Consider the following 19,303-nt stretch of genomic DNA (forward strand, 5'->3'; position numbering starts at 1 on the left):
TATTTATTTATATTATAATGCATTGTAACGTTTTATGGGCAGATTTAACTGTTTATAGTGTGTATTAAAAAAACATTACCTTACTATTTAAGTGTTATAATGCATTATAAATGTGACTCCGTTAATTCGTGAACAAATCTAACCACTGTACAATAATGCATTATGAAAACCCTCTATAGCGCATGCACTAAATCTACAGACTTCATAGAAAGTGTTACCAAATCTCCTTCTTCTTCAACGTCAGTTCAAGTTTGATCAGTATCGCCCTGCTGGTCCAATTGGAGGATCCGCTCGCACTCACTCTGAATGTGATGCTCTCAGTCGCCTCGACCATCTTCTCTCTCTCTCTCTCTCTCTCTCTCTCTCTCTCTCTCTCTCTCTCTCTCTCTCAGTCTGTCTCTCTCTCTCTCTCTCTCTCTCTCTCTCTCTCTCTCTCTCTCTCTCAGTCTGTCTCTCTCCTCACATGCAGAAGAATTGTTCTCCATGAGTCGCTCCTCTTCACTCACGGCTGGATTTGTGCGTTTATGATTCTCCTCCAACAGCTCGTTTTCTAAGGCTTGATTTTTGAGGCAGGGGAGAAAATGGCTCAAAGCGCGCTGCTTTTTTTATTATGGCTATTCGGCACATCTCTCGCTGGCTTCCCCAATCAAATCAATATCGGTGAGTCCGTCCGGATATGCCTGACTTCTTTTGGCTTTGTATGTCGATGTCTGGTTTAGATGCATATGCATGTTTAGGTGAAGACGGTATTATTGCCCACGGTATTATAACTGCACTAATGCAATCTAAGGAATCAGCGCCAATGATTTGACAGAATTGTCATAAATAATAAAACGATTATGATTATATCTATGCAAAATAAAAATAAATCAATAAAATGTCTTGGTTTTCCGCTTTGCAGGCATGTCAGATATCAATCGCTTTTCATAAACTTAAGGGAAAGTTCCTTTCTACGAATTGGGGCGAATCGAATTGAGTCTGTGTATAAACTATGTTGGAACATATTCATAAATGTGTCTAAATGGATCTGACGCTTAAACCAAGTGTTTTATATTCATACTGTCTTAAATAGCTCGAAATCTGTGCATCATCTCTGATTCACTGCTGTTTGGTCTTCACAAAGGTGGGCTCTTCATGCGTTCCACCGTGCAAGAACACAGTGCTTTCAGATTCGCTGTGCAGCTCTACAACACCAATCAGAACACGACTGAGAAACCCTTCCATCTCAATTACAACGTAGATAACCTGGAGTCCTCCAACAGTTTCTCTGTCACTCATGCATGTGAGTACTTCGAGCTTTTACCTCGATGCTGCTTCATATCACACTGACTGAACGAGAATAATTGCTGGAAATCTGTGCAAACATTTCTATGAACTGCGATACTCATCATCTTTATCCATCAGTAACAAACCAGTCAATACTTTGATAGATTTCAGCTTAATTAAGCAATACAAAAAGTGGAGAAACACTGAAGCAGGCTGTTCTGCAGTGATGAGTTTCTATTACCCCATATATTATCCCTTAATCTTGTAATGATCCGGTTACTGCTTTCAGTTGTGCACCACCTATTAACATCAAGCCACATTGTGGACTTCAGATTAAATGTATTCATATTAAATAAATTGATATTAATGATAATAATATTGCTAACAGTAGTACAAATCGTAACGAAAGCAAGGCATACAGTGAAAAAATATGAGTAAAAAAATTCAAGGAAAGAACAGATACAGCTGAATTTAGAAGCCAGAGTATCATGACACAAAGATATGTGTTTTCAGTTGATTTTCGAGTTCGGACAGGGTTGAGAGGAGAGATTTTATAGTTTCAGGCTATTTTCTAAGCATCATGTTTTCTTCTCTGTAAAACTTCTGATATTTATCAGAATTCTTGCTTTTGAAAATGTCAGTCTTTGTGGTTGAATTTAGTGTTACGCTTGCCAAGTACATGACAAGTCGTTTTGTATTTCTGCTTTGATGTTTCTGTGATTGAATCCCTTTGTAATTATGACAGTTCTTTTGTGGCACCCATGCTTGTCCAGTCTGATATGCAAGTGAAAGTGTTTCAATAAGAGTATGAGCATTCAGTGATAGAAGTGCTTTGTGGGCACAGTCAGTCTGTTGGTATTTCTGAGTCAACATCACTTTGAATTCAAAAGCATATTCCCCTGACAACACCGAATAACCCCAGCACTGTAGAGGTACAGATAGGTGTGAGGAAGATAGCATAAATAATTACACAACCTGAGTTTGTCATGGAATTATTGGAGGAACAGAAACAAAATATTTTGGTTTTAGGAACTGAATATTACCTACTAGGTTTTGTAAAAAAGGAGGAAGGTTTGTATGATTCAGTGAGGCTAAAATAACAACTGAAAAATAATCCCAAACCTGTAAGCAACTCTTCCAGTAAGGTCAAATATCTGTCCCCTTATTTTGATATTCTATGGCATTTATAGGTACATTTTTGTAACTTTCTTTTTAAATGAATGAAAACTTTTTTGTAACTCTTTCATGTAAAAAACAACAACAACAACAAAAAACTGCTACTCCAGAAGTAGCGCAGAAGCAATATATGAAGTTTCATTTAGATGTATTTACATAGACTGTTTAATGCAACTCAGACAGGCCATGAGTGCATTTACATTGTAATGTGATTACAATATTAGAAATATGAAGTGTTGTAAGAGAAAATACACTAAATAAGATGAAGTGAAGTGAAATGCCAGTAGATGGTGGCAAGTCATTGTCTAAATGAGTGAGTCATTGATTCATTCATTCAACTGATTCATCCAAAACAGCTCATTCATTCAGGACCAAAGCAAGTGACTTTACGAAGAGGTCACTTGATTATTTAGTATTTAGAGTATTTACACAAACCATTTTCTAGAATTTTTGTTAACAGGCAAGGCCTATAGATGTCAGATAAACCAAAAGTACACCTGTCATTGTTTTACAGCAGTGATTCTCAAATCTGGCTCGTGAGATCCACTTTCCTGCAGAGTTAAGCTCCAACCCTAATCAAACAAACCTACCTGTGATTTTCTAACGATCCTGAAGACACTGATTAACAAACTCAGGTGGGTTTGATTAGGGTTAGAGCTAAACTCTGCAGGAAAGTGGCTCTCGCGAGCCATATTTCAGGTTCACTGCTTTACAGTAATATACATTATTATATAAGCATATTAAGTATGTTGCAGTAGCTTTCTTTTGCTATCTGATATCTGACCGTGATGTCCAGCAAGCCCTCAGAACTGAATATCTTCACTTTATTAGCACATTCAGTGAAGCTTTAACTCATTCATACACTTTTGTGCTGATCTCATCCTCAGCACCCGTGTGGATTTGTAAACCTCCTATTGCTTCACTGCACTGACTTCATTGAAAAAAAAAGAAAAAGAAAAACCTACACACAGGCAGCCAATCAAACTGGAAGTGTCAAGGTGGGGGTGGGACTGTGGTAAAGGAGGTGCAGATCTCCAAGTTATGTTGGCGATCACATGCTAATGAAGTGTCTGCACTTATAAGAGCATAGGTGTGAAGAAAATTAGTGAATAAATAATAGATACATTTTTCTACAACAGTACATGTCCCTGCATTGAGGAGCACATGGCTGGGGAAAAGGAAGCTGAATTTTAGCAATAGAAAATAATTAAAGGAGCGCAGCTGTCCTGAGAGCCTCCTTGCAAAGCATTGAGAAAATGACTCAAGACTGTCTATAACATCTGATTCATTATCACTTTTTAATGCCAGTGTCATTTTTAAATGAGGTACAAGCTGTTAGCTGGCATGATGAACACATGGCCAAGTATGGTGACCCATACTCGGAGTTAGTAGATTTATCCCATCCACAGAGCACACACACCATGAACACACACCCGGGGCAGTGGGCAGCCATTTTTTGCTGCATCACCCAGGGAGCAGTTGGGGGTTCAGTGACATGCTCAAAATGAGAGACTGAAGCACTGTACATTCACTCCCCCCACTTACAATCCCTAACCAGTACGAGACTTGAACCCACAACCTTTGGGTTACGAGGCAGACTCTCTAACCATTAGGCCACAACTTCCCCAGTGACAGTGCGAATGGGATAAAATTTGCAGCATTATTACTCCAGTCTTCATCTTTCAGAAATCTAATTCTAATATTCTGATTTGCTGCTCAATAATAATTTATTGTTGTTGTTGTGCTGCTACATACATTTGTGGAAACCGTGATATAGTACCATTCAAAAGTTTTGAGTAAGAATAAAAGAAATACATACAAATATTTTTGTTAATCAATGATGCATTAAATTGATCAAAAGTAACAGTAAATACACTCATAATGTTACCAAAAAAATAAGTTATGTTCTTTTGAACTTTCCATTTATCAAGAATCCTAAAAAATGTAATCTAAAAATTTTATTTTAAATTTTAAAATTAAAATTGTATCACAGTTTTCAACAAAAATATGAAGCAGCACAGATGTTTTCAACATTGATTATAATTTGATAATCAGAAATGTTTATTGATCAGCAAATCAGCATGGTGCTGAAAATTCAGCATTGCATCACTGGAATACATTTTACAGTATTTTTACATAGAAAAGTAGAAAGAAATAGAAAGTTATTTTAAATTGTAATACTTTTTTTATTAAATAAATGTAGCTTTGGTGAGCAGAAGAGACTTTCAAAGACAAAAAAAATGTCAGTAAACATCTTACATTTTCACAGACCTTGTCCTTGTATGAATGTATGAAATTTCTTGTGAACAGTCAACCTTTTAGATACTTACGGATTTTGTTGGTTAATGATAATTAGCTTCATACAAAAGCACACAGCCTGTAGCTAAGTTTATTAATTATATTCTTGTAAACGTCAGCACACTTAATTACAGTTATCCATGACATTTCCTACAGAAAATTTTATTTAAAATGTATATATATATATATATATATATATATATATATATATAATTTTTTTTTTTTTTTTTTTTTTTTTTTTAATCTATTCCTGCATCCACTGAGAAACTGTAAAAAAAAAAAAAAAAAAAAAAACCACGGTAGAGAAGTGTTTTCCATTACTCCTCAAACGAGACAGCTACACTTTTCATTTCACGTTTCAAAAGCAGCATAAAAGATCTGAAGCTTCCAGGATAACATCTTCGAGTTTGTTTAGACGATGGCATGTGCTAAACCCATCACATTCATTTCTAAGTACGTTCCTTTTACCCGTGTGGTATAAAAAACCTGAGATTTGTTTAACAGCAAAAATTCAGAAAGGATATTAGATTAGTGCAATTAAAACTAGATTCATTTTATCATCATAACAGTGATGCTTGCAGTAACTAATTATCAGTGTATATTCATTTGCATATACCTTAACATGAAGATTTGTAGTACACAGTATATTCACTATCTATCACAAAATAAGAACAATGTATTCTCCTCAAAAATTGGCTTACCTTTAAGCATGCATAATAGGTTCCCAATATAATTTCTTGGTTCACTTGTCTTTAATGTGATACCAGATTGGAAATATGCATAATAAAGATTCCAAGTGAGATCTAATGTTTTATGAATAGCAAATCTATGTAATATTACTTTAAACTCCATGAAACATGTTTCGCCTTGCTTTTCATGCTGGTTGCTCTATATAAAATCAGTGCATATTAATTTAATTTTGTCACATGGGAGTAGATGTCTTTTAAGGTGATTCTATTTAAGGGAAGCGATGTTCCTTCAAGGCTGAAGCGGCGTCACATGTCTCTCCCTGTAAACCTTCATTAAGAACAGAGCCCAGCAGCCCACATTCACACAGCAGGCCTGAAACGCAAACAAAGACATTTGTTCTTTCCTAGTTATTAGCTTGTGTTCAAGGAAACAAGACCTTAGCCGTGTCTTTCTGCCAAAGAACTGACTATTTGGTGGCTCAAATGTCAGCCCCGAAGAGCATCAGTTTATATTCACTTGGACAGTCAACAGGGAAGATGAATGTTTGAGAATAAATACCTTTGCAAGTTGTTTTTAATTGTATTTATTATTTTAGTTATTGTATATTTGATATGAGTACCACACTGGCATTGAAAAGCTAAGAAAATGGATGCATGTTTTGCTTCTCACAATCATAAATGCTTTTGTTGTTCAACTGATTTGCTGTCAGGTTATCAATTAATAATTTAGGTAATTGCTGTTTACAATGTGACAATGAAGCAAACCAATGTTTATGAATGACTGAGCAAAATAATGAGACTGCTTCTCAAACTGTTCTAGTCAATTGTACTCTGAGATTATATTTTTGGCTGTATAGTTGCTTTTGGTTTCTAATGATGTTGGAGTTATGTAGTCTGGGGACATTTTGATGAGGTTTCTGCATTTCGTAAGAAATAACATTCTTCTACGTAAAAAAGAATATATATATATATATTATTATTATATTATTTTGGTTTGGGGACCATTAATATTTTGACATTATGCCAGTTATTTGCTATTTGCATTTGCTACTCAATTTCACATAATCATTTATCATAAAAAATTCTAATTATTCTCAAAGGTGATTCTCATTAGTTTCTTTAACTGTTGTGTAAATCATTTATGTGTGTCATCATAAATATACTACAACATATACTACTTATATAGCTGTTTAATTATATGTATTAAGTTTATAACGTCATACATGTATACATTCATAAAAGCTTTAAACTTTATAAATGTAGAAGTTACATACTGTTAAATGTAGTGTGTGTGTTTGTGTCACACAGTATACAGTTTTATTGAATTTTGTAGTGAAACCTGAACATTTCTTGACAGGTTTTGTGAGATTCCCCCTGACATCTCAAATGGATCGCCAGGGAAAGAGGCCGGCAGTCAATGTTTTCTTGCATCTTATTTAGTCTTTCATTTTTACACTTTAATAATGGCAAATTTTGTTCCTATCAAAAGCTGTTGAAGAACAGAAAAATAAATGTTTGAACGAGCTACGTAATGGTGATGTAGAACTGCTTGTACACCAAAGACAGCTCTGTCAAAACTGTCTGCCACACAAGCACAATGAAATGGCCATCCACTACAAAATGTTCTGGGAGAAATGCAGGGCTCACCAAAATAATAGAATAAATAGACTCAAAATGACATTTCACCTCTACTGCCTATTGACTGAGACAGTTTTCTGAGTCACTGAAGTATGTTGAGCACAACAAAGTACAGCGATTGCTAGAGCCCGAGATAAGGGCCGTATTTGTCATAGGGAATCAGCTGTGATGTGTACTGTGAAGACCGTATGCGCAATATGGCAACAGTGATGGCAAAGCAAACAGCACATTTAAGCATGTTTTGTTTACATTAATTCAGTACCCAAGTACATTTTGCATTCTGTCACTCCTCACTTTAATGAGATATGAATCTTCCAAGACAGCATACATTATATCTGGGAGAGAGGGACGTCTTTGTATTTGCAGAACGCAGCATATTTGAGATTTTAACATGCTGCACTCAATAGAGCACATCTGTTGCGATTGCAAATATTTACGTTTTATCTCAGTCTCCTTGAGAAGATTTGATCTATTTGTGTTTTGTCCAGTCACATGTCTTTGTTTGTTTCGCTACGGTGAAGGTAATCCTGCATTTGTTTGCTGCCAAATCGAGTCTTAAGCAAATCCCAGTTTTGCAGCGAAACTTTGGGGAAAAAAATTAACTTTTGAACACTTTGCTTTGTTTTGTGCTTCTCACAGCCGATGTATCTGCCAAGACGCATTGATTTACCGCCCTGCGTGCTGATTTGTGTTTGGGACAGGGTTTTGCTTCTGTTTCTCATTGTAGTTTTTTTGTGTGCCGCTTTTGGGTTTTGACTGCGGTTTTCTTAACCAATCTCTGGAGTGTGTTAAGCACAAAGCATTTTAAACAAATTGTCTGTGATGTTTGTGAGAATTCAAAACAAACTGAATGCTATTTCACTGAGATTTCAATTTCTTATTGTGTGCCAGGGCATTGTTAACAGATGAACTGCCTTGGATAGCTTCTGCAAATCTCATTCAAATTGAAATTAAAAATGTACCTAAATCATGAGGTGGAATCCATTCTCTTGATTGGAATATGAAACAAGTTGACCTACCAATGCTTATAAAATTGCTATTCTCTGATGGGATCAATATAGCCAAATTGGAATCAAACTGCTGTGCATTGTTTTGCCTTGTGCTTCTCTAAGCAAATAAGCACAGGGTCCCTGAGATTGAAGTTTTATGAGATGTGCATTTGCTGTTTCACACACAAAATAAAAATGCTTTTGCTTGTCACGTCTGAGCCATACTACTCCTGATAAGACAGAGCAAATAGCCTCAAGTATGTTTGACCATGTCAAAGTCCATTAGAATTTTGTTCAGTCAATTATCCTGACTGAGCTTATTGTATTTTGCAGGGATAAAATAGGCATTTTTGTTGCTTTTCTCTGTAAGTCAAAGTTATTAAAGCTGTCGTGTAATAAAACATTCTTATACCATATTAAAGTCAGCATGAAATCAAAACTGACCCAATAGAATGAGTCATCTATGCATATATATTTTCACATAATCAAAACGTCATAAACTGTCATAACCTGCATGCAACACTTATCCCAATTTTTAAAAAATGATGAAATAAAATAAATAAAATATATGTGGTTAGAGGTATTTAACATTTTGACAATACATTTGGTTGCGGCTTACATTTCATGTTGCAACTACAGGCATTTCCATAAAACTGTAAACACTGTGATTCTGTGTGTGCATCCAGTGCCATGAGTTTGATGTAGGGCTGTATGTGTGGCCAACCAGTCACAGAATGAGGTTGTGTTTAGGACCCTTTCTAAAAATTGTTTAGTTTGAAAACGTTAACACGTCAGATAAGGGAACACATATGCACTATTGTTTAATAAACTCCTCAATAAACTCCTAATTACTGCTTATTGATAGTAAGACCGTTACTGTATGTAACACTTTAGTATTAGGGACCAATTCTCACTATAAAGGAGTTGCTTATTAGCATGCCTATTATTATTGGTTGTTTATTAGTACTTACAATGCACATATTCTACATCCCTACCCAACACCTAAATTTAGCAAAACCTTACTTCCTATTAATAAGCAGCACATTTGGAGTTTACTGAGGCAAAAGTCATAGTTAATGGTTTGTCAATAGTGAGAATTGGGCCTTAAAATAAAATGTGACCAGCAGTTATTGTAGTAGTTGTATTTAGGTATTGGGGGATTATGGGATCTAGAATACGGTCTTGCAGAATAAGGCATTGATATATGTTTTATAAGTACTCATAAACAGCCAGTATGGTAGTAGCATACATTCTAACAAGTAATGGTGAATAGCATTCCCTAATCTAAAATGTTACAAATAGTTAGAATTTAATTGATGCACAAAAAAATCAGCTTCAGTTATTTGTGACTTTAATAGGGCTTGGGCGTCGTGACGTCATTACCTGGCGTGGCCGCCGTGTTGATGGCCTCCTTTACTGCTACTCGGACTACTGCGCAGTGTTTAGACGTACTCCCTCTCATCCGTGTGTCTTAATTTGATTAATTAAAAATCTATTTCAACCATGGTAAACCGTTGCTGTATTGTGGGGTGTAACAGCGCAACATATAATCGCCATGGGGAAAATAAAATGAGAACGGATTAACTTTCCACTGCTTTTCTGCTTGGAGGCGCGACCACGGAGACCATAACATCTGAATATTCATTTATATAGCTTAAGTCAACATTAAAAATAAGGGAAATTTCCCGGGTTACTCATCCAAAATACGGGATATTTCAACAATCATCTTTCTGTTGCTCTCCCTCTGCTGACATAAAAAATTTGTACTACAAGACTGCTGCATTAACTAACGTTAAGCGATTTGTGAAGCTAGGTCTGACATGACTGCTTACAGATTGGCGTGAAATCGTGCTCTCACAACAACCACGCTATCTTAAAAAGCCCAACATCACGCTAAGGTTGCTTTCAAGTAAGCAAAACGATTGTTTGAAAACATCTGTTCGCTGGATTGGCAAGGAGTAGCAACAGGACAACAGCACAGAGACTTGACAGGTCTGATGGAGGGGCTAACGGGATATTTTGGAGGAAAATACTAAAACGGGAAGACGGTGAGAAATTAGCTCAAATACGTGAGAACCCCGGAAAAAACGGGAGGGTTGACAGCTACTAACTACACTTTTGAAACTCCAATGACTTATAGCTTCGGAACTATTCTGAAGTGTAGGCGCTCACAAAACAAACAAGGTAGCCGAAGATATCTGTTATGCAAAAGTGCGGCAGCAAGTTGTCGTCAGTACTCCACTATTTGTTGGGAATTTCATATGGATCCAAACCGTTAATAGTGCCGATTTTGTCCACATACCGGTCTCTGGCATCCCTATTTAGCGTATCCCTATAAATCCCACAACCTTTTCGCGATTTTAACATCTTTTTTCTTTCTCCCAACTCTGCTTGTTCTCGTTCAGCTTGCTGTATGTTTACATTCGCGAGGCTATCAACATGGCTGCCACGTCCCAGAATGCAACGCGGCGCCCAAGCCCTATTTCAGAACATTAGTCTTAAGAAGTTTATTCCTTCTCCCAACATTTCTGTGACTTACAACGTTTCATGTTAAAGTGATTTTAAAGCTGCTTTGTTAAATTAATTAGTGACACTAGCAAAACAATATTTGAACGTGCTAATCCTCCAGGCAGGGCTTTGGATGTTCTATACATTTTATTGCCCAAGACTAAGACAGATGTGCTACTTTGAAGTACGGTAGACAAGAGGTGAAAGGGGAGGGGACGGGACGGCGGTAGCTCCCTAATTACTTCTATTTTCCCATTATGCCATTCAAGGCTTGAAGTCGCAGGTACATTTAGACAAGCAGTTCAAAGGCAAAGAAGCAACATGAAAAGACTGTGGGTGCAGCGTTTCTTTTCTGATGGCCACAGCTGAATTAAAGCTGAGTGTGTCTTCCTCCTAGCAACACGAACAGTGAGACCGCTGCACTTTTTTTGTTCTCTTTGTGAGCTTACTTTTCTTGATTTTTGTTAAAAAAACTAATTTGCATTCCTAGGCCTTTTAATCTAATGTCTCCGTCCGCACAAAGTCGTCCATCTTTCATTCTGTCATTAGGCTAATGGTGTGCATATTCTCTGCCAAGATTTTACATGTGCCTACTCCCTTTTTAATGGGACCCGCCAGTTTCTTACACACCCGGCTAGCAGATGTTTATTTGGACACATCTGCAGTCTGCTCTTTTCCTTTTCAGAAAGAGCTACAACAAATCTTGATTTTATGTTATTGTCTTGATTTTATGTTATCATATGCAATATGAGCATGAGTGTATTTGTACTGAATATTGCAGATGTTGTAGACAAGTACACCGGTTAGTAAAGCGGTTAGTTCACATTTTGTTGTTTTCGTCTGACAAATGCTAGTCCACACTGTGTTTCCTGTGTTCTGTGTTTCAGAAACGATCTCCATCCACACTACTTGAACGAAAATGCATGTGCGCTGTAGTATCATGCTATATAATATACTACGCAAAACAAACAGAAAACTGGAGGTGGCCAATTCAAACCAGTGCAGATTCGGCTACATAAGAAGCTTAAAATATCATCTTGTTTTGATGTTGGGTGCCAGAATCAATGTGTTAGAGGCTCCAATTTGAAATTTTATCGCATACCTGCTGCCACTGCCAGACAAAAATACAATAAACAATTATGACAGCTGTGGCTAAATGCCATAAAACGAGTGGACTGGACAGAAACAATTGCCAAAAATGCTCGCGTTTTCTCAGAAAATATGGGCGCATCTAAAGATTTCTTATGCATCTCACTACTGTGTCATGTATGAAATAATGTCTGTGTGCATGTGTGTAAAATAATAAACTGACAATTTATATGCTGAATCATTTGTAATTGTATATAAATTGTTGTGATTGATTGTGGCTGAAATAATAATGGAGCTGTAAACATAGTAAAAATAATAGACCAAATTAGGGAGCGAATGTGGACAGCCATGGTTTCATTTTCAAAAGTCTTTTAAAACGGGGTCTTCTGCATTTCCTAAAGTCTCGGTTTTCAAATGGTCAAAAAATCTAGAGTAGTGTGCATGCCAGGCGTAACTGTAACAAAAGCTATGGGCTTTTAATACAAAAACACACTAGTGTAATCGTAGCCTGAAAGCTGATCTGGAAAAGAGCATGTGAGTGGAGTGGAGTGATGGCCATTTCCCCTCCTCACTCGAAACATTCTGCAATCGCTCAGTTCCAGCTTCACTTCAGGCTTTCCATTCCCTGCTTCAAACCATCCCGTAATGAGACAAATCTGCTTTTTAAAACCATAAAGTCTGATTACAGTATCTAACAGCAGGTGCAAATCTAAGCAAGCCCAGCCTTGACCGACTCAAACCCGCAACACTGGCAGTGTCATGCTCTGCCGGTAGTGCTACAGGAACACAAATTATTTTTGGTGCAAAAGGGGTGATTTTTAAGAATGTTTGACAAACTCTTAATCTCTCGTGAGTGGCAAGATTTCTCTTGAATGTCAGTCAGCAGTACAGCACAGCTTGTACTACGATCAAACTCTCAGCTCCAAAGAGCATATGTAATGACAGGTTGAAAGATGAAAGACTCGACTTGTTCTGCCTCTTTCTTCCTAACAGTCTCTCGCTTTTATTTTAACATGAAATTGTGAAGTCATGTATGACTTTCTCTCACAGATGCCCTTGACAGTCTATGGTATCTTGGCCCAGAGCTGTTCTCATTAGCCAGAGCGTTGGTCCACTGGAGATGTTTTGTCAGGTCACTCTCCCCCTCGCAATCTAAAGCCAAAAAAAGCAACTTATGCCTGGGTCTCCAGTCAGAATCGTGGTGTCCAGCATTTCTGGAGTCGGGGGAGATCTGTCAAATGAGAGGGAGGATGTCCTCAAGGCGAGTGGACAGTTGCTGTCCCACCATGGATCAACTGTGAATGGACAGAGAATGAATACACGGCTTCACAAACATATACACAGTAACTGCGTACTGTACATTGTTCATTCTGGCTTCTTCCTTAAACGTTATATATTTATATATTGTATTTCCTAAAAGCAAACATGAATGTGCCTTGTCAGTGTACTTACTAAAAGCATTGTGAGTGATTGTTAAGGCATTATAATGAAGTTTATAGGGTTTTCTGGATTGTTTCTAGGGTGTTTCTAGTATTATCACTGGGAGGGGGTGCCTTTTTGCAAAAAAAAAGAAAAAATGGTGATACTTTTTTATTTTAAGGACCAATTCTCTCTATCACTGGCATATTGTCTGTTTATTAGTACTTATAAAGCACATATTAATGCATCTGCATAACAATATTCTAGATACCTTAATCCTAACCCATACCTACACTTAACAAATACCTTATTAACTATTAATAAGCAGCAAATTAGGAGTTTATTAAAGGCAAAAGCCATTGTTAATAGTGAGAATTGGTTCTTAAAATAAAGTGTGACCAAAGCATATAATTTAGCAAAACTCCAAAAATGTACCTAAACATATATTTCACTGTGATTTCATAATGAAATGAACACTAGTGGCATTAAACCACTAATAACTTGAATTCCTTTTTTCACAAATCATGATTATGTGGCAGATTATCGGTTAATAGTGATTTATTTCCGCATGGTTCCTTCAATATACTGTTAAAATTATTTTACCATAGTCCATGATTGGTAAACAAATACATTTTGACTTTTGCTTCACATATTCAGCTTCAGATGTATGACTTTTCTGATTTATAATCTAATACAAAAACTACAGAAATACATATATGGTTGGTTCACTCCAATACTTATGAATGGGAGAAACTGCACAGTATGGCAGAATTGTCTTCTAAATGAGAGAGCTGTCTTCTTAAGACTGTCTTCATTTAGAAGACTATCATGTCTTCTAAATGAAAGAGCCAGTTGCTGATTGGTAAAGTCATTGCATCACTGTATCGGCCGTTAGAAGCTCCAGTTCCCATAGAAACCTGAGGCTAGACTGGCCAATGCGCATGCACAGTTTTAAGCACGTTATGACTGCACATGCGCTTTGGCTGGTCTATCCTGAAAATCAAGAAAAGCCTAAAAATAGCTTTTTAAATGCTATCTGAGCATAATAAACAACATTCATGTGCAGTTCATTTTAGATTTTGTTGCTGACTTGAAATATGTCTTTTAATTGTGAGTTCAGTGAGAATCCCATTCATTTAGATAGGACTTGGTCTTGTTTGAGCTGCCCAGAGGCATTGCAAACATGGCTGGTGAGTGAACACTTTCCTTTAAAGGGACTTTGGCTAAAAGGTGTTTTTATCTCACATTTGTTTTTACAACAACAAATAACATTTGTTTTTGTTAACTCTGTCAGTTGGGTTTAGTGTCGGGTGACCATAAACCTTGAGCAACACTCATTTCATTTCCAAGCAGCAGCGATCTGTACAACATGCAATATTGAAACATTGGAAGATTCACAATCATCTGTACTATTATATTATGTACTATACCGTATACTAAATATGAAGTATGAACGTTAATGGCATTTTTTTTTCAAAACACCGCTGATAACATAGATTCCACACTTTAATTCACGACACTATTGAAAACTATCTCCAGAGAGACCTCCATAGAGGCCTGCAAACATTGTCTATGAATTACTAATTGATTGTTATTGGTGGCAATAAATTAATCTTTTCAGATCTGCTACAAGCAAAGTAAACATGGCAAGTGAGTATACCATTCAGCGTTATTACCCGTTTAGCATTTGCCCGCTACAATCACACCACACTTGCTTACCTGTGTATGGAGGCTTCATTCAATCTTACATGTGCTGATCAAATCATGGCCATTAGGAGATGATAGGAAGGACCTTCATCTGTCCTCTTCTCCATGGATGTGCTTGAAGAGATTTGAAAGTAGGCTATGCAGACAAGTGCATTTTGATATTCAGCTGAAAGATACCAGGAAGGATCAAGGGCCCAGAACAATTGGCAATTCATTTGTATACTTTAAGAGGAATGATAGCTTCAACAGAGAACGGTCAAGGGCAAAAATAATGTGCTGAAAGCAGATGTAAAAGAGGAAATAAACAGATAATAAAAATAAATAAGCAAATATAACTCGCTGAAAGCTATATATGATGACTGAAGGCACATTATGAAACTGCTAAATAAAATACTACTGCTAATCGTATCTATTAATTATTAAATGATTGTGTTACTATTACTACTCCTCATACTTGGTTTTCAGCTCTAAACTCCCACACTTAACTTGAATCATTTGTGGCATTGACATGGATAACACCTCACACCCAACGTGATCTCATGAGAATACGTGTGTATTTTTACGTTAAATGTGGTTCTACCACACGTACATATACTTACGTTTTCGAACTTCTTATGCCAAGGACCCCCAAATATCATGATTCCATTGCAAGGGACCCCCTTCTCAAGTATAAAGGCAGCTGTAAGTTTAATTATAAAGACCCATTTAAATACATCTAAAATCAGTATGATTTTATAATGACTAGTTAAATGTTATTGAGATATTAAATGATCCAGAAGCCAATTATTTATATCTGCAAACAATATAATGTCTTTATATTGTCCTTATACAGCCAAAGAAAATCACAAAATTATAATTTGGACATTATATTCCTTGTATTAAATGTTTTTTTCTACCTACTATTCATTTTAGGTGCAAAGTACTTATAGATTTACAACTCAATATGTGTCTAATTGGTAACACTTTATTTTAATAGTCCATTTTAAATGTTCTACTAATTAAATATTCAGCTAACTCTCAGCAGAATATGTTGACTTGCAAAGTTACTTATAGTCAGCAAATTGTCTGTTGGTGGAGCATCAAAATAAAGTGTAAGCAGATATTAAGCAGACAGTCTACTAGTACTCTAATGACTACTAGTTAACATGGAGTTGATAAGTTACGTGGATAGTAGAATGTCTAAAGTGGACTATCGAAATAAAGCATTACTGTATTTTCTCTACTGTGGAGGACTATGCTTTACATTATTTCTGGCTAGTCTTTAGGAAGCATAAAGAAAAAATTTATTTTAGAATAATATCACACTACAGCTAAAATGACTCAGAAGTTGTATATGGGCAGGTGCCATTCACATTTCTTAAGAAAATACTGTAAATAACTAATTTCATTTTTTTTTTCATGTTTAAAGAAAAGTCAGCAAACATAAATATATAAATAAATATTTAAAATAAATAAAACGAAGCAATATGTTGGCACCATGTGGCAGGAAATATATGCAGATGTATGCAGAGCGGTATGCTGGAAAGGTCCCATAGAGACGGTCATTTTTCAAGGTCATCAGGGGATGTGGTCCGTTGTGGGATTCTGCTATGCAGGCAAGTTAAGATTCGAGGTCCCAAAGTGGCAGCAAAGCAGTCACATGGTAAGACTTTTGTCAGTAAAGGGCACAGCGTAATGCCCAGCAGTCAAGCCTTCCATAACTTCATACCCTGTCCCTCCACCAATAGATTTTTGTATTGTTTGTGTTGCCGCTGTCCTTGGTCCTGAAGGACTGCCCTTGCCAAAGCGTCAAGATCTCACAGGCCTCGCCATTACATGAGACCAATGACGTCATCCTGTGAAGTGAGGCAGTGTTATGAAATCTGTAATAATTAAGGCTTTATTTCTTGAAGAGCATTATAAAACTCATCACCGCTATCTGTTCCCAGAATCGAGCTCTGGAGAGATCCTAAGAGATAGCTTTGGGAAGACAGAGGGCAACAAACACTTCACTCTCTTGAAGGCAAATAAAACACAATGAATTTTTAATGCCAATATCAAAGGAAACCTGAGGAGTGTAGTAGCGGTGTCTTATTCATCCTGGTATCACTGGTGCTCGCAGATGTTGTTTGATATAACAGCGGCTTTCAAGTCTCTAGTTGTTTGAGATGCTGCATACCCCATCCATCCAGTCGAAGTTGCGCTTGTAACGTTTTCAAAACCAAGGGGACATTTTGACAGCATTGCAATGGTAGCATCGGTCTTGCAGTGAGCTCTTATTAGATGGAGCGCTGCTCTTATCTACCTGTTGTTTTTGTGGGACCATGTTTCGAGAAGTTATTTTCTCCTAAATCACTTTGAGGCAGAAATCACTGTGTGCCCTCACTGTTATTGAAGATGATATCAGAATGATTATATGACAAGAATGCACAGCTGACCATAAAAATACCCAGTAAACAGAAGGAGGAAATAAGTATAAGAGTAACTGTTCCCACAGCCTCATAAAATCTCATTTATGCTTTGAAAACATTTATCTGCAGTGCAAAGCTGCAGATGGTTTATGGTAAACCTTATGTCACGCTCCTGGTTTGCACAATCACACAAATGAAAATTACTTGTTATTATGGACTGTTTATCACTCAGTCTATAATAACAAAAAAGAGACCAAATAGAGTTTAACCATTTCTAAATAAGCTGCAGGGGCAAAATCATTATCATACATGAGCACAATGCTCCTGAGGCAAGTTGTAAAATCTATAAAAATGTAATGGATTCTGGAAAGGACAATCCCAATTTTGAGGTAGAAAATTAAAATCTGGTATGTAATTTTGCATTAATGAATATTAAATGATCAGAAGATTCTCTTTGAAAAACATAAAATTGATTGTTTCACTTTATTTTGATGGTCCCTTTAACACATTCTGTTGACTATAACTAATATTGCACCTACTGTTGGGTGACCATCACAGTAAAGAGTAAGAAAATATTAAGCAGACAGTTTACTAACACATAGTTACTTATTGTCAATAGAATGATGAAAAGGGACCATCAAAATAAAGTTTTACCAAATTGACTTTTTAAATTTTTTATACCTTTTAAAATCTCAATTAGTCCTGAAACTAGTCCTTTTTCCACACTTCATAATATCAGTAATTATACAACTAGTGATCTCTGTACTGTAGAGCCTGTCCTTTTTCTGATTTTTTTCTCAGCCTGTTCTATATTTTTCTCTCCCACCAGCATGTTAGGTCTGTGTTTTAGCTCTGTTTTGCTTCTGAAGGTCAGAGTGACGTCTTCAACCACATTTAACACTCCGTGGGCTTCAGCCTTTCACAGGGAATAATGGAAAACTTTTTCTATAATCTACTCTGGTGCACCAGGCCCCTCTATTGTTCCTCGCTCTGCCTTTGTGGAATATGCTTTTATGAGGCATAGGAAAGGCACAAAACATGACAAAAGTCCCATTTGAATGAATTGTGCACAGGCTTTTAGATGGTCCCCGTCTAAAGTTTATTATGGAATATGATTTTGGCAAGCTCTCAGTAGTCTCTGTTTAGAGAACACACATACGTCTCCAGACCCAGTCAAGATTAATGGAGATCCCCGGATTGAGAGCTGATCGTACCTATCCCACGGCCACTGAAAGCTTTTAAACCATTGCCCTGCAGGGAAGATGACATCATTAGGAAGGAAGTGAACATTTGGTCTAGCTTAGCCATATAAATCTAGCTTCCCAAGGTTATAATGTGCTGAAACGGACACGATTAGAACATTTTCTGTGTCTGCACCAACACTCGCCAAGATTGTACATATATAAGCCAGAAATAGCTAAATATGTGAATATTTAATATGATGTACTATAATTCATGACCTATCCATAGAATGCAGTCTTCCATCAGCTACAAATAAAATATTTAATGTATATTTTTATCATTCCAAGCTTTTGATGTATTTTCAGAACCCTTTCAATGCTAAAATAACTCGGGGTTATGCAAAGAAATTTGCTTTGATTCAAATTTTGATGCAAAAGATACCCAACATGCTCTAAAATCTTGCTTTAAGATGCATTGCCCCCTCTGTTCTCTGTTACAGTGCAAGCAGCAAACCATAAAATGGTTTAAGATATGAGCAAGCACAATACCACAAGTTAATGCAGCTGGCATGAGCTTGACACAAAATAAGGATAGACAGAGCAGTGTCATCCAAGTGTAGGGTTATCATCATTTACCATTGATCTTTAACTGACGTGTCAAATAGACTGGTCAAATTTATCAAGATTCATAAGCTAAAGACTGCTTTCACAAAAGAAGTATGCAGAACCACTGTGCACATCAATATCATCCAACATTTTTGACATTCTAGCTTTTCATTGACATTTTCACAATTATAGAACCCCCAAACCAACTGTGTTGTAATTTTTATACAATTTCTATTGATTTCTCAGTGTCAGTTGATGAAATGGAGTGGAATGATACTGTTTACATCTGTGTTGCATTGTAACCAGCTGACTAGCTGAATTCAAGTAAAGAAAAACATGTAGTCCAC

The 19,303-nt window shown here is 36.6% G+C and overlaps 1 protein-coding gene across 3 annotated transcripts in view; it reads left to right on the forward strand.

The window, feature by feature from the left end:
• Positions 1-256: 256 nt before the first annotated feature.
• LOC132110002 (glutamate receptor 3) overlaps positions 257-19,303 on the forward strand; it is a 143,667-nt gene continuing 124,620 nt past the window's right edge. Inside the window, exons 1-2 of one of the 3 annotated variants that reach the window (XR_009424574.1) lie at positions 257-660; positions 1,124-1,282. Coding sequence is in view for 2 of the 3 variants with exons in the window: in XM_059516530.1 (XP_059372513.1) it covers positions 582-660; positions 1,124-1,282 (238 nt within the window). In the remaining variant the exon portion in view is untranslated. The remainder of the gene's footprint in view (positions 661-1,123; positions 1,283-19,303) is intronic. The other 2 variants (XM_059516530.1, XM_059516529.1) reach the window with 2 other exon arrangements.

Source organism: Carassius carassius, chromosome 29 (genome assembly GCF_963082965.1).
Source record: "Carassius carassius chromosome 29, fCarCar2.1, whole genome shotgun sequence".
NCBI classification, from domain to species: Eukaryota; Metazoa; Chordata; class Actinopteri; order Cypriniformes; family Cyprinidae; genus Carassius; species Carassius carassius.